The 15,842-nt window shown below is 46.8% G+C and overlaps 1 protein-coding gene across 2 annotated transcripts in view; it reads left to right on the forward strand.

The window, feature by feature from the left end:
• Positions 1 to 15,379, forward strand: part of CHST11 (carbohydrate sulfotransferase 11) — a 261,528-nt gene extending 246,149 nt beyond the window's left edge. For both annotated transcript variants that reach the window (XM_052640917.1, XM_052640916.1), the window contains exon 3: positions 14,525 to 15,379. In XM_052640917.1, coding sequence (XP_052496877.1) covers positions 14,525 to 15,379 — 855 coding nt within the window. The remainder of the gene's footprint in view (positions 1 to 14,524) is intronic.
• Positions 15,380 to 15,842: the final 463 nt, after the last annotated feature.

Raw genomic sequence — 15,842 nt, forward strand, 5'->3', positions numbered from 1 at the left:
TGCCAGGCTCCTCTGTCCATGGGATTTTCCAGGCAAGAATACTGGAGTGAGATGCCATTTCCTACTCCAGGGGATCTTCCTGACCTAAGAATTGAACACATGCCTCCTGCAGGTATTCTGCATTGCAGGCAGATTCTTTACTGCTGAGCCACTTGGGAAGCCCCATGGTCCCTATAGTGTATAGTAATGTAGGTCACTGGCTCCTGTTCAGCTTCAGGAATTCCACCGACCATGACTCTACATGTGTTATCAAAAGACTTCCTAAGTTGGTGGAAGCAGGGTTGTTTTGTAACCTCACAGAGATGTTTTAGCACCATGGAGGTGGCACTTGGGCTGGCTGCCCCTTCACTCTGTTCCTGGATCCATCCCTGTGCCGTGCATGCGCTGCTGGGAGGATGGGATGAGAAACTTCTTTTTACAGTCCAGCAGCACAAAGGGGCAGCAGATTCAGGTTGCAGCCCCAGCTTCCCCACTTCCTGGGAGTGAGTGGAGGGATTAGCATCTTTGGGCCTCAGTTTTTCTATCTGAAAATAAGCATGTGATCTCAGGTGATCACAAAGTATTCTCTGACTCTGAAGCTGTGTTTCAAGGGCTCTGTTGTTTAGTCCCTCAGTCATATCCGGCTCTTTGTGACCCTGTGGACTGTAGCCCGCCAGACTCCTCTGTCCATGGGATTCTCCAGGCAAGAATACTAGATTGCCATTCCCTTCTCCATCCAAGGTCTAGGGATGGGAAAGTACTCTGAAGATCTACAGAAAGAAAGCCATGCCAACCCTTAATGCCATTAACTTGAGAATCTTATTAATCTGTGAGCCCCTGGTTGAAGTCCATGACATCATGTACAGCTGTGTTATGGGTATGTCCCCAGAAGTGACCTGAAGTCCCTAGAAGAAGCCCATGTTCTTAAGTTTCTCTATAAGCAACTGGTAAATGGTCTTTCTGTGGCACTTTCAGTAGCATCCCAGATGGATCATCCTTGAGGGAGGGGAAAGGCATTAATGTGTTGTTCAGTTCAGTTGCTCAGTCGTGTCTGACTCTTTGTGACCCCATGAACCGCAGCACGCCAGGTCTCCCTGTCCATCACCAACTCCCGGAGTCCACCCAAACCCATGTCCGTTGAATCAGTGATGCCATCCAACCATCTCATCCTCTGTCATCCCCTTCTCCTCCTAATTACTCTTTTCTAAGTCCTGCACGTACTGGGCATTGAGCACTTGACAAAAGATACCCAGGTCCTGTCCTAAAAGCCTTGGGGAAGGGAAGTCAGCTGAACCTACATCATTCATGGTGCTCTAACTATGATCGGGATGGAGGAGCTTGACACACAAGAGCCTGGGTGAAGGTGGTGGAAATGGCTCCTTTGGGGCCCCCTCTCAGAGCTGCTTCTGCCTCTCCTCCTAATGAAAGACTAGCCTTGCCCTCACCAGGAAACACACAACATGCAGACATGAAAACCCAAGAATGTACCCTTTGAACAATAGGGAAATGGGATACTGTTGAAACATGCTTGTCTCTCAATCCACAGTTCACTCACTCTGAAATTCCATGCATACTGTACAGTCTGTTAATGCATATTAATAGCTAATCTCTCTATAGCTAGAAAATTGCTCTTCAGATCTCCAATTTGCTTAACAGCTGCCAATCCAAGTTGCCTCCAACTTTTTCCATCCGTCACCAATGTCAGTGAGATGTTGAATCGCCCTAAGCCAGGAGTTTTGCAGATGAAAAATGTGTTGGATGTTCACTGCTGATCCTGTTCATGTAAAAGTAATGTCTGATCAGCAGTTTTCAAATGGGACCCAGGACCACCAACCTTAAACTGACATGGTAGAATCACCCTGGGGCAGCCATCCAAAGCAGGCAACCAGACCCACTGAGTCAGAGTTTCTTGTGGAGGTGTCTAGGAATCCACATTGCATCAAAGATGTGCTGTGCTTCTGACATACACTGCTGATTGAGAAGTGCCATCAGGCTGAGGAAGGCAGGGTGATATGCTTGCAGTATCAGCCACCTCTGTAATATTTAAAATGATAGAGATACTGTTTACTGAGTGCCTGCTGTGTGCACAGTGCTAAGTGCTTTCCTGGTAGGTTCTCACTGAATTCTCTAAACAGTCTTGAGGAGATACTATTGTTGCCCCCATTTTACAGGTGGGATAACTAAGACTTGAGGGTGTCAAGTGATCCGGGCAAAATATGAGCAGTAGAACATCCTGGTGGGTCTAGGAAGAGAACTGATGAAGCCAGTTCGTCCCAAGGAGGGAGAGAGCAGAAGAAGCTGGGGGCGGGAGTTGCTACCCTCTGCCTCAGAAGAGTGTCGCCCTATCTGGATGGGGTGCTGACAGCCCCCAGAAGTCACTGTTGGCTGGGGGGGTGGCGTGAGCTCTTTGAGGCTGCGCAGTGGAGCCCGCCCCTTCCAACTGAGAGTGATTTCTAGGGTCCCAAAGTGCCAGTCAGCAGGTGCACATTCTTCCTGCCCTCTGACTGCTGCTTTCCCAGGAAACCCAGGGCCGCCCCCCCTGCCCCGAGCAGCGTGGGCGCCACATCCCTTCCCCACCATTGTCCCAGTTCTGGGCCCCCATTCATCGGACGCCCATCCAGCTTGGCAAGAGCCGCATCCTCAACCCTCTGCCCCTCCCGCACCCTGCCCAGGCCTCCGGAAGCCCAAACAGCTGATGTGAGATGGAAATAAGCCCCCTCCAGCCACATCTGGTCAGGCTGAAAGGGGGCCCTTGCCACTGGCACCCTCTTGAGTAATTCTGCCGCGCCTCCTGCTTCCTGGCCTCACCATTCAGGTGGAAAGTGCCAGATTCCCTCCCCCTCACTGCATCAAAGGCCACTGCAGGCACCCTGAGCCCGTTTCCACCAGCGCCAAGCACCCCAGCTGCCGGTCTCTTGGCCTTGGGGCTGATTCTTAGCTCTTGTGTTGCAGCTGCAGGATCTTTGTCGGTAATCCTCCGTGGGAAGATGGGCTGGGCTGCAGGTTGAGGCACCAGGAGGCCCATGCAGCCTCAGCAGCCACTTTGTGGCCTTTAAAATCTCTGTCACCCCCAAGTCATTCATTCATGCATGCATCTGTTCATTCCTTCAACAGAACTCTGAGTGTCTACCATGTGCCAGGGACGGAAGACACAAGAAAGAACAAAAAGTGAGAAGTACCTGCCCTCCTGGAGTTTACATTCTAGAAGGGAGAGACACACAAAATAGACAGTAATCAGAACGTCAGGAGGAGGTGTTACAAAGAAAAGTGGGGTGGGGAGCGCTGAGGTTCCAGGGGTGTCTCTTAATAACCACTGATCCTGAGCTTTCCTAATTGCAGTCTGGCCCATTCCACCTGAGGTTTTTTGCCCCCACCCCCACTTGCTTACAGCTCCTAAGCTGAGCAGGGCAGCTGGACAGGAGGCAACTGTGGTGGGCCCAGCTCAGAACAGCCCTTCCGGAGAGGGCTCTTCCTTACTAGCCTCACTGTCCTCAAAAGCCTGGGTGAGGGCGCCAACTGCTGGCCCTCAGGCAAACCCAGCCCAAACAAGTTAAAAAATCTTTTAAACAAACACCATTAAAAAAAGTGGGGTTTAAAAAAAATAAATTATAGTTAACATTTGAGAATGCATAAAATGGGGCTTTCTGATTTTCTTGAGAATTCAAAAGGCTAGGTCCCCATTCCCTCCTGACTACATGACCAAGATTTAAGTGGTATCTCCCACACCTTCAGTGGGCCAGGGACTCCCTGCTGGCTTGGGAGGGCATTTGAGTAGGCACTGACTCTAATCCAGGTCACCAAATTTAAACCCAGCATAGAAGAGACATACCTTAACCACTAGCCTGAAAAAAAAAAAAAAACAAAAACAAAACTCTGCTTGCTTGTTTCTACCCTCCAAGTGCCCGAGGTTAAAATGCAGCTCAGCACCGTAGCTCACCTCCCAGCTCAGCTGAGCCTGGCTGGGAGGCTGCATCCAGAGGCCCTCTATCACCCAGGGTCGCCTGCAACCCCCGCCTCACCCTTTCCAGGGCTCAAAAGCCCTCCCATCCATTGCATGTTTTCCTTCTTTTTGCTTTGGAAAGGTAGGGTGAGCTCCTGTAGCAATTCATTCCTTGTAATTAAACAGGTGACAAGTTGAAATCCTAAGAAACCAATTTCCTGAGGCAAGAGTAGACAATGGGAAAAAGACAGTCTCTTTAGCAAGTGGTGTGGGGAAAGTCAGCCGCATGTAAATCAGAGTGAAGTTAGAATGCACGCTCTTAGCATACACAAAAATAAACTCAAACTGACTTAAAGACTTAAACATAAGACATGACACCATAAAACTCCAGAAGAGAACACAGGAAAAACATTCTCTGACATAAATTCTACCAATGTTTTCTTAGGTCAGTCTCCCAAGGCAAAAGAAAGAAAAGCAAAAATAAACAAATGGGACCTAAACAAACTCACAATCTTTTTCACAGCAAAGGAAACCATAAACAAAAAACAACATACAGAATGGAAGAAAATATTTGCAATTGATGCAACTGACAAGTGCTTAATTTCCAAAAGTATACAAACAGCTCATACAACTCAACAACAGAAAACAGACCAATCCAAAAATGGGAAGAAGATCTAAATAGAGATTTCTCCAAAGAAAAAAATACCGATGGCCAATAGGCACATGAAAAGATGCTCAACACTGCTAATTATAAGAGAAAAGCAAATAAAAACTACAATTAGCTACCACCTCACACCAGTCAGAAAGGCCGTCATTAAAAAGTCTACAAATAACAAATGCTGGAGAGGGTGTGAGGAAAAGGGAACACTCCTACACTGTTGATGGAAATGTAAGTTTGATACAGCCACTGTGGAAAACAATATGGAGGTTCCTCAGAAAACTAAAAATAGAACTACCATATGATCCTGCAATCTCACTCCTGGGCATATACCCAGAGAAAACTATAATTCAAAAAGATACACTAACCTTTATGCTCAGAGCAGCACTATTCACAACAGCTAGGACATGTTCAGTTCAGTCGCTCAGTCGTGTCCGGCTGTTTGCAACCCCATGAATCGCAGCACTCCAGGCCTCCCTGTCCATCACCAACTCCTGGAAGCTCATGTCCATTGAGTCAGTGATGCCATCCAACCATCTCATCCTCTAGTCATCCCCTTCTCCTCCCACCTTCAATCTTTCCCAGCGAGTCAGTTCTTCACATCAGGTGGCCAGAGTATTGGAGTTTCAGCTTCAGCATCAGTCCTTCCAATGAATATTCAGGACTGATTTCCTTTAGGATTGACTGGTTGGATCTCTGTGCAATTCAAGGGACTCTCAAGAGTCTTCTCCAACACTACAGTTCAAAAGCATCAATTCTTTGGCACTCAGCTTTCTTTATAGTCCAACTCTCACATCCATACATGACTACTGGAAAAACCATAGCTTTGACTAGACGGACCTCTGTTGGCAAAGTAACGTCTCTGCTTTTTAATATGCTGTCTAGTGGAGTACTACTTAGTCATAGAAGAGAACAAAATAATGCCATTTGTAGCAGCATGGACACAACTGGAAATTATCACACTCAGTGAAGTAAATCACAAAGAGAAAGACAAATACTATCTGATATCACTTAAATGTGGAATCTAAAATAGGAAACAAATGAACCTATCTATGAAACAGAAACAATGGACATAGAGAACAGACGTGGTTGCCAAGGCGGAAGGGGCTAAAGGAGGCATGGAGTGGGAGATTGGGGTTAACAGATGCAAACTTTTATATATAGAATGAGTAAACAACACGGTCCCGCTGTCTGGCACAGAGAACTATATTCAATATCCTATGATAAATCATAATGGAAAAGAATATTTTAAAAGAATGTATATATGTATAATGAATCACTTTGCCATATGTGCTGTGCTTAGTCACTCAGTCATGTCCAACTCTTTGTGACCCCATGAGGTCCCCAGGCAAGGCTTCTCTTGCCTGGGTACTGGCGTGGGTTGCTGTGCCCTCCTGCAGGGGATCTTTCCAACCCAGGGGTGGAACCTAGGTATCCCGCATTGCAGGCAGATTTCTTTACCATCTGAGCCACCAGGGAAGCCTGATTAATACAACATTGTAAATCAGCTATAATTAAACTTCTCTGGCAATGTTAATGTCCATTAATGTGAAATCACTGCTTTCCTAAACCCTTTAAGTTTTGCAACAGGTTCAGACTAGATTCTCTCTTTAAAGGCTCAAAGGCTTTTTCTTCTTTTCTAAACATAAAAGTTTTTAAGCATTATAGAACTCCTAGCAGTTCGCTAAGGATATAGCCAAAGACATCAGGATTATGGCCTTCTAGACCTTTGATCTCTGGCCCTACAGGATGGAAAGCCCCCAATTTCAAATCTGAAGACTAGGAAGGTGAAACTTGCCCAAGATCACACACAGATCATCGCTCAAGTCCACTCTGTGCTTTAGTTAACAGCTGCCAGCACTGGAGCCTCTAAGACAGTGACCCCCACCTGGGCAGCTTTTGAATCCCCAGGGAGCTGGCCACACCCAAAGCAATGGCATCAGATCTCTAGGTTGGGGCCCCCAAGCTTCAGTGGTATTTAAGTCTCCCCTGTGAGCTGCCAGCACAGAGACTCATGGCTCCAGCAGCTGCCCTGGAGTTGGTAACTTCTTGGGAGGCTGCACAGTGCAGGGGCTCAGAGCATAGGCTACATGGATTTGAGCCCCAGCTCCTAGCTCCCTGATCTTAAGTTACCTGTTCTCCCTGTGCCTCAGTTTTCTCATCCATAAGTTGGGAATACTAACAATACCTGTCCCCTAGAGTGCAAGGATTAACGGTGGCTCAAAAAGTGGTAGCCAGTATAAACTTGGGCCTCTTTTCTGCTATGGATGTGGTTTCTTTGCGGATTCCTCCGTGACTAGCCTTTTAGGTGAGAGTTTAGGAATTTCTGTAATGAAGGAAAGAGAATAGAATCACAGCGAATCAGATCACTGGATTTTCCTCTCCTTCCCCACAATTACAAAATTCAACAGAAGAACTTCCCTGGTGGTCGACTGGCTGAGACTCCGTGCTCTCAATGCAGAGGGACCAGGTTCGATCCCTGTTCAGGGAACTAGATCCCACATGCCGAAACTAAGAGTTTGCATGCTGTAACGAAAAGATCCTGCAAACCACAGTTAAGGATCCCCCATGTTGCCATGAAGATCAAATATCCCACGTGCCCCAGCTAACACCCAGCACAGCCAAATAAATATTTAAAAAAATAAAATCAACAGGATGATGGCAGTGCCACCAGGATTTTCAAGTGGATAATCTGAGGCTAGGTCCAAGCAGACAGTTGTTAATGACAGGTTCTGCTGGTCCACACTCTCTGGATGCCTTTAAATTTACCTTTTTCTCTGGGTTTCCACTCCTCTGCATCTCCTCCACTCAGTAAAATGGACCAGCTGTTCCTCCTTCCATTTGGGTTCTTGTGTCTGAAAGAACTTGTAAACACCACAAAAGATGTTTTAATTTAAGGGAAACCAGCCTCCCTTCCTTTTTAAGATGAAACGTAGTAAAGTTTTAAAGACTTTTTTCAAATAGTCCCTAAATTTGGTACTTCAACTAATTATACTTGCCTTTTTTAAATGTCCAAATTAAAAATAGACAGCTAAATGAGAACGCAAGATATAGCTCAGAGCCTGTAGCCATGTCCATGGTTTCCTAGAATCAGCCTTTCTCTGACCTAATTGATACTTTTGGGAGATCAAAGGGAGGTGAGGGGAGTTGGGGCTGGAGCTGGAAGTAGACCTGGGAGTTGCCTGGCAGCAGATGACGAACTTGATTCAGGGTTCTATAATTAAGACTAGCTCTGGCACAACATTATAAAGTAATTTTCCCCCAATTAAAAAAAAAAAGACTAGCTATGAATTGGTGAAAGATGTTAGATTACAGTCCTTTCCTCATAGTATAAAGATGTGGTTCTCAAAGTGTGGTCCTCAGACCATCAGCATCACCTGGTGTAATGCGCTGAATTGTACCCACCCCCAATATTCATATGTGGAAGTCCCAACCTCCCAGTACCTCAGAATGTAACCCTGTTGGGAGATAGAGTCTTTAAAGAGGAGTGTGTGTGTGTGAGCTTAGTTGTGTCTGACTCTCTGTGACCCCATGGGCTGCAGCCCGCCAGGCTCTTCTGTCCATGGGATTTTACAGGCAAGAATACTGGAGGGGGTTGCCATTTCCTCTTCCAGGGGATCTTCCAACCCAGGGATCAAACCCGCATCCCCTGCATTGGCAGGCAAATTGTTTACCAGTGAGCCACCTGGAAAGCTCTTTAAAGAGATAACTGAATTCAATAGAGGCCATTAGGGTGGGCCCTAACCCAGCAGGACTAGTGTTCTTATAAGAGGAGAAAGAGACAGCAAAGGGTAAAGATGCACAGAGGGATGGGCAGGTGAAAAGGCAGCAAGAAGGCAGACACACACAAGCCAAGCAGACAGGCCTCAGGAAACCAGCCCTGCCTATACCTCCAGGACTCAGGAAATCCATTTCTGCTGCTTAAGCAGAAATGGTATTTTGTTACAGCAGCCCCAGCAAACTGACAACCTGGGAACTTTAATGCAAATTCTCAGGCCCTGTCCCAGACCTGCTGACTTAGCAACTCGGGGTGCGAACCAGCAAACTGTGTTTCAACAAGCCCTGTGGCTGACTACCATGCATATTCGGGGTTGAGAACCATTCATGTGAAGTATTGTTAATACCTGGCAGGAGCCAGCCCAGAAAAAGATGATACATGGCTGGAAGCTTGGGCTGGTCTGCTAAATGTAAACCTCCTTTTAATAGGCTCTGGAAGAGTCCCAATGGGACCTTTACATGGGACGGTGTGTAAACATGCTCTGTGAATGCTGGAACACCCTGTAGACACAAGTGGTAGTGAGGCATGATACTAGTGTCTGGTGAAGAAAGTGACCCTCTGAATATGCCAACATGGGCAGACTGAATCCAACAATCTCCCTCCTCGACTCAAATTTCTGAGTCCCTTAAGGTTGTGTACATTTTCTGGACTTCCCTGGTGGCTCAGTGGTCAAGCGTCTGCCTGCCAATGCAGGAGGCGCAGGTTCAATCCCTGGTCGAATCCCACAGGCTGCAGAGAACTAAACCTATGAGCCACAGCCATTAAGCTTGTGCTCTAGAGCCCAGGAGCTTCAACTGCTGAGCCCATGTGCTACATACTGAGGCCTTTGTGCTCTAGAGCCCGTACTCCACAATAAGAGAAGCCACTGCAATGAGAAGCCCGTGCAGCTAAAGAGTAGTCCCTGCTCCCTGCAACTAGAGAGAAGCCCGAGCAGCAGTGAAGACCCAGCATAGGCAAAAACAAATTGTAAAGACTGTGTACATTTTCTGCCCTAAACAATTGGAATGGTTCTCCTTTCTGAGAATAAAAGCAATGAGATTTAATCACATTTCCCATTTCGTCCCTGCTACTAGGAAGCCCACCACCAAAGGAGATCCTTAATCACAGCCCTCTTTTTTTCCTATTTCAATTTTATACCACACATCTGTCCTTGGTACAAATACTTTTGAGAAAAGAAAAACAAAGAGGGGAGATAAAGGGAGTTAAAGAGCTAGAGATTGATCTCGCAGCTCAGATAATTATCAGCACAACAAACCTTTGTAAAATTGATAAAACATGGTTGGAGAAGACACATGTTTTCTGTCTGTGACAGGGGAGTGAACTGTTCCCCCAAAGAATGCTCTTTACTCCCTCGTTTTCCTGATGTCCCAGAGCTGTAGGTCCCTTGACTAGATCCCAAACTGATACTCAGAGAATTTTATTAGTTGCTGAAGAGTTGGGACCATTACAAAAGCTCCTGTGAAACTGCTTAGGATACAAGTGTGGAAATGACATAACCAGATCTGCATTTTCTTTAAGGTTAGAAACAGTGGTTTATCTGAGTACAACTTCTAACCTGCTGTTGGTCCTGCTAACAAGTGTGGAGATAACTGCAACAGCCCAGGCCACCGTCCGAAATCTCTCCTGCTCCATCCTGACCGTGATGGCAAAGCATTCCTCTACTCCCTCTGACCCGTCCAGGGCTCTCCTTAATCCAGGTTCCTTAAACGAAGGTTCAAGGGGTCCACAGATAGAGCTCCCAGGGATCCAAGTTCTAAGAATTAATTTAAATTTTTATTTTGTACTCTTATTTGTGTTTTTGAAAAAGTAAAGCGTTTCTGGATTATCCCTGGGCCACCCCTCCTTACCTAGTCCTACCATGTGAAATGATGGCACGTGTGTTCATTGATGGCCGTGGTGGTACTGTGTAGCTCCATTTTTATTGTCTTGGGCTCATTAGAAATGGGCAGAGACAGAAAATACAGAAATGATGTATTTGGACCAAGTAAAGGTCAAGTGATATTACAGGGTGCTGGAATTTATAGTAACTAGAAATGAGAAAGTGGTGGGAGTGTTGAGTGGCATATAGAGGAGGAATGCCACACTGCAAAGATGCTGTCCCAGCACAGACAGCAAGTACCTTATATGTTTTTTAATATAAATTTATTTATTTTAATTGGAGGCTAATTACTTTATTGTATTGGTTTTGCCATACATCAACATGAATCTGCCACATGTGTACACGTGTTCCCCATCCTGAACCCCCCTGCCTCTTCCCTCCCTGTACCATCCCTCTGGGTCATCCCAGTGCACCAGCCCCGAGCAGACCTTGTATGTTTCATGCAGGGCCCTGGTTCCAGTAAAACATCATCATCCGTCATTTGAATGTTTGGTCTCATCTACCTACTTTTATATTTGTGCATACTTTGGTACCATTATACTTTTAATAAATTATACATTATACTCTTAATAAATCTGCACTAGCCTGAAATCATTTTCAAATAAGAAGTTAAGAACCTCTCTGGTGGTCCAGTGGTTGAGACTCTGCCACTAATGCAGGGGACACAGGTTTGATCCCTGGTCCGGGAAGATCCCACTTGCCACAGGGCGACTAAGCCTGTGTGCCACAACTACCGGGTCCGTGCTCTGCAACAGGGGAAGCCACTGCAGTGAGGCGCCTGCACAGCACAGCTACAGAGCAGCCCCCATCGCGAGCGAAAACCCGAGCGCAGCAACAGTGACCGTGCGCAGCCATATAAGTTTAAATAAAAACAAAATATTTTATTTTAAAAATCCAACACTAAAGGCCTGGGTGAGTTTTTTCCTCTCAGAAGCAATTGCAAATGTGTCTTAGGATTGAGACTATACTTATTCTCTTGATCTGTGCCCCCAAGTCCTCCTGAGGGGAACTGTGCTGCCTCATTGCAGCAGGTGCGCCATTTGCCACCTAGACTGCCGTGGAGGAGGAGGAAATGGAAAAGAAAGAAACCGCAAATACCACATTTCAAAGCCCCTCTGAGTTATTTTCTGTCTCTGCAACTGGACGTAAAACGCCGCCATGGCATAGTTTCCATTCTTCATGGCTTCATGGTCCTGAGTGCAGTATTAGCTGACACACTGCCTCCCTGGGGAGTCAGCCAGCCGTACAATTGTCTCCAACTGAAAACAACTGAGGGGAAAGTAGGAAGTGCCCCCGTTTCTCTGCTCATTTGGCCATTCATGCCTTCAAACCTGTCCAGTAGTGACTTAAATGGACAAAATTGATGCACCCTTTCCCCCTCCTTTTCCTTCTATTTCTTTTAGAACAGTTCTATTTGTTTTTTCAAGTGGCATGAATGCTCTTCTTAAGGTGATGAGTACATCTGCTCAGAAGTCAGGATGTGCAAAAGTCAGAGTTTTACTGTTCAAAATAAATATGAATTGAACTTCATGACCTAGGGTTAGCCTGCAACAAAAATCACAGAGCTGGTGAAATTTGTATTTGAAAGTTCTGGCCTCGTATTTTTAATTTTTTTCTTCTTTCATAAAGAATGAATTGCCCCTAGGTACCATACTTTGTACCCAAACTAGACCTGATCTTATTTTCTAAATGCTGAACCATACTTTGATTTAATCTACATCCCTGCAGGGTAGGTGGCACTGTTCCGATTTTGCAAATAAGAGAACCAAGGCTTAAAAAGTTAAGGGTCTTGCATAGGTCTTCTGATTTCAGGTCTCACCCACTTTCTACTTGGAGAAGGAAATGGCAACCCACTCCAGCATTCTTGCCTGGAGAATCCCAGGGACAGAGGAGCCTGTTGGGCTGCCGTCTGTGGGGTCGCACAGAGTCGGACACAACTGAAGCGAATTAGCAGCAGCAGCAGCAGCAGCACCAGCCACTTTCTACTTAGTGCTCTAATACTCTTTTCTTACTCTTCTATGTAAAAATATGATCATGTATAACATTACCCACTCTTATACACTTATATTTTATATCAATTTGCTCAAAGTCATAGGTGAAGGCTTGGCTCCTGTATTAATTCCCTAAGACTGCCAAAACAAAGTAGCACAAATTCACTGGCTTAAAGTGACAGGAATTTTCTGTTACAGCTCTGGAGGCTGGAGTTTTAAAATCAAGGTGTCAGCAGGGCTGTCCTGTCTGATGGCTCTGGGGCACAGCCTTCCTTTCCCTCACACACTTCCGGTTGTGGCTGCCAATCCTGAGCATCTCTTAGCTGGTAGACGCATTACTCCAGCTTCGGCCTCTGCCATCACATGGCCTTCTCTCTGTGTGTTTGAGTCTCTGTGTTCTCTCCTGGTGAGGACACTAGTCATTGGACTAGAAACCACCTTAACTCAGTATGACTTCAGTTGAATTGCATCTAAAAAAAAAAACCAAAAACCTATTTCCAGGAACTCCCCTGGTGATCCAGGGGTTAAGACTACACACTCCCAATGCAGGGGTCTCAGGTTCAATCCCCAGTCAGGGAACTAGATCCCACATGCTGCAACTATGAGTTTTTATGCCACAACTGGGCTTCCCAGGTGGTGCTACTGGTAAAGAACCCTCCTGCCTATGCAGGAGACATAAGAGACGTGGGTTCAATCCCTGGGTTGGGAATATCCCCTGGAGAAGGGAATGGCAACCCACCCCAGCATTCTTGCCTGAAGAATCCCATGGACAGAGGAGCCTGGTGGGTCACATAGGATCACAGTCCATAGGGTCACAAAGAGTCAGACACAACTGAAGTGACTTAGCACTCACTCCTGCCACAACTAAAGATCCTGGAAGTGAAGCGATCCCAAGTGCCACAACTAAGACCCGACGCAGCCAAATAAGTATTTTTCAAAAAACTTATTTCCAAATAAGGTCACATTCTGAGGTCCCTAATATAAGCCCTTCCCAATTGCCCCATGCATGTTCTAAAATGAATTGTACAGACTATGGTTCAGAGTTGGAAATGCAAGGTCAGCTTCCTGTATGCCACTCAGGCCCTTCGCTCTACTGATTCGGTTTAGAGGAGGGAGTTCCCTGATCCCTCTGCATTCCCAACTCTAGGCCACCCCCAGTCCAGCCTGGAGGGGACAGACCTCACAACATAATTTGAGTGGATGGATGGGTGGCTCAGTAGATGAATGTGGCAGAGAGGAAAAGCTCAAAGGTAATACATGTAAATACCCACATATTTTGCTTCCAAATGATATAACCCAGACAGACTGCCTTATGCACCAAAGCAAATATACTGACTAATGTAACCCCAAAGCCCAGAATTTGGGGGTCTGGTTTCAACAACATATGGACCTGGGTATTCAGATGATGTCCCTGGAAATATATCCCCCTGTCTTTCTGCTCATCTTTGCTCAGCCCCCTTCATTTCCAGTCTGGTGCTCCCTGCATGGCAGCCCTCCTCTCTGTCCCCAAGCTCCAGGCTGCATTCTCTCAGCTCAGCAGCTTGAGAGGGCAGGGAGCAGAGAATGAAGGAAAGCAGGTTCCCAGAGGAGAATCAAGACACTGGTACTGAGGAAGCAAAAAGCGACAGGTGTGCACAGTGATAGGCTTGTAGAAAACTTGAATCCTCTCGCTTTGAGATAGATCAATCCAATTCCAGAACTCTAGGCTTCTGTCCTGCCTTAGTCAAGAATATGGGAGGACTGGACATCAGATTAGAGTGGAAAGTGGGTAGCTTTGGTTGCTAGGAAGACCTGAGTTTGAATAGTGACTCTCTTACTGTGTGGTCTCAAGCTAGTAACAACCTCTTTGAACCTCAGTTTCCTTTTCTTTCCAGCTGGACTTTCAGCTCGATAAGGGCAGTTACCTTGTACTTTTTCATGACTGCAACCCTGGTGACTAGCAGCATGTTACCTGGCATGGTGGCAAGCTATTTGATGTTCAATAAATCAATAATGGTTCAAGCTTTTCAAGAAAAGAAAAACTCATATATGAAGCTCTGGTACAATGCCTGGGATGTAGAGGGTGATGGGCAAGTTACAGAGTTGATCATTATTATTACTCTCCAGAGGAAGTACAGTGGAACGGAGACCCAGCACAGTCCTGACAGCTGACAGAGAACTGGAAATGGAGACAGGCCATCTAGGTTGGCAGTGGCAGCCTTGGTGGCCTGCGTTGGCCATTGTGGTTGTGGATGGTGGTCCCGTATCAACATCCCACACCAAGTACTGATCTCTTATCCCTCTTTCGTCTCCCCTGCAGTTGGAGCTCTCCAGCACGGCGGTCCTGCATCAGATGCGGCGGGACCAGGTCACCGACACCTGCCGGGCCAACAGCGCCACGAGCCGCAAGCGGCGGGTGCTGACCCCCAGCGACCTGAAGCACCTGGTGGTGGACGAGGACCACGAGCTCATCTATTGCTACGTGCCCAAGGTGGCGTGCACCAACTGGAAGCGGCTCATGATGGTCCTGACCGGCCGCGGCAAGTACAGCGACCCCATGCAGATCCCGGCCAACGAGGCGCACGTCTCGGCCAACCTGAAGACCCTCAACCAGTACAGCATCCCGGAGATCAACCACCGCTTGAAAAGCTACATGAAGTTCCTGTTCGTGCGGGAGCCCTTTGAGAGGCTGGTGTCCGCCTACCGGAACAAGTTCACGCAGAAGTACAACACCTCCTTCCACAAGCGCTACGGCACCAAGATCATCAAGCGGCAGCGCAAGAACGCCACGCAGGAGGCGCTGCGCAAGGGCGACGACGTCAAGTTCGAGGAGTTCGTGGCGTATCTCATCGACCCTCACACCCAGCGCGAGGAGCCCTTCAACGAGCACTGGCAGACGGTGTACTCGCTGTGCCACCCGTGCCACATCCACTACGACCTCGTGGGCAAGTACGAGACGCTGGAGGAGGATTCCAATTACGTCCTGCAGCTGGCGGGCGTGGGCAGCTACCTGAAGTTCCCCACCTACGCCAAGTCCACGAGAACTACTGATGAAATGACCACGGAGTTCTTCCAGAACATCAGCTCGGAGCACCAGACGCAGCTGTACGAAGTCTACAAACTCGATTTTTTAATGTTCAATTACTCAGTGCCAAGCTACCTGAAATTGGAATGAAGGTTGGGGGGCGGGGGGGTGGGCGGGGAGAGGGGAGAGAGAGTCGTGCTTTTTTTAATTTAAGATTTTTATTTGTCAAAAAGAATTATATGGATATTGGGTTATTTTGTAAATTAATATTTCTTTGGGGATTGATGCTGCGAGCAGCATGGTGAGAATTATTTAAAATCCTTACTAGGGAAGGACGGCTGTCTTGGCAGGGGACTAGGATGGGTGTCCTTGTTTTTTTAGACGTGAATCCCATGACACTGTCTCAGAGGTTTCTTTGTGTTCCGGTGAATTCCATGAATTGTGCATTCCATAAATGCTAATTAAGTTATTTATAGTTATTTAAACATGGTCTCTGTATAGATTTCTTTGGGGGGGGGGGCAACAAGATTTTAATGTCTTTTCCAAAGAAATCTATGTTTTCATTCTGTGCTTGCAAACAGCTCCTGCAGGGGCATGAATGTTCTCCTTACTA

This window comes from Budorcas taxicolor, chromosome 5 (assembly GCF_023091745.1).
Source record: "Budorcas taxicolor isolate Tak-1 chromosome 5, Takin1.1, whole genome shotgun sequence".
Taxonomy (NCBI): Eukaryota; Metazoa; Chordata; class Mammalia; order Artiodactyla; family Bovidae; genus Budorcas; species Budorcas taxicolor.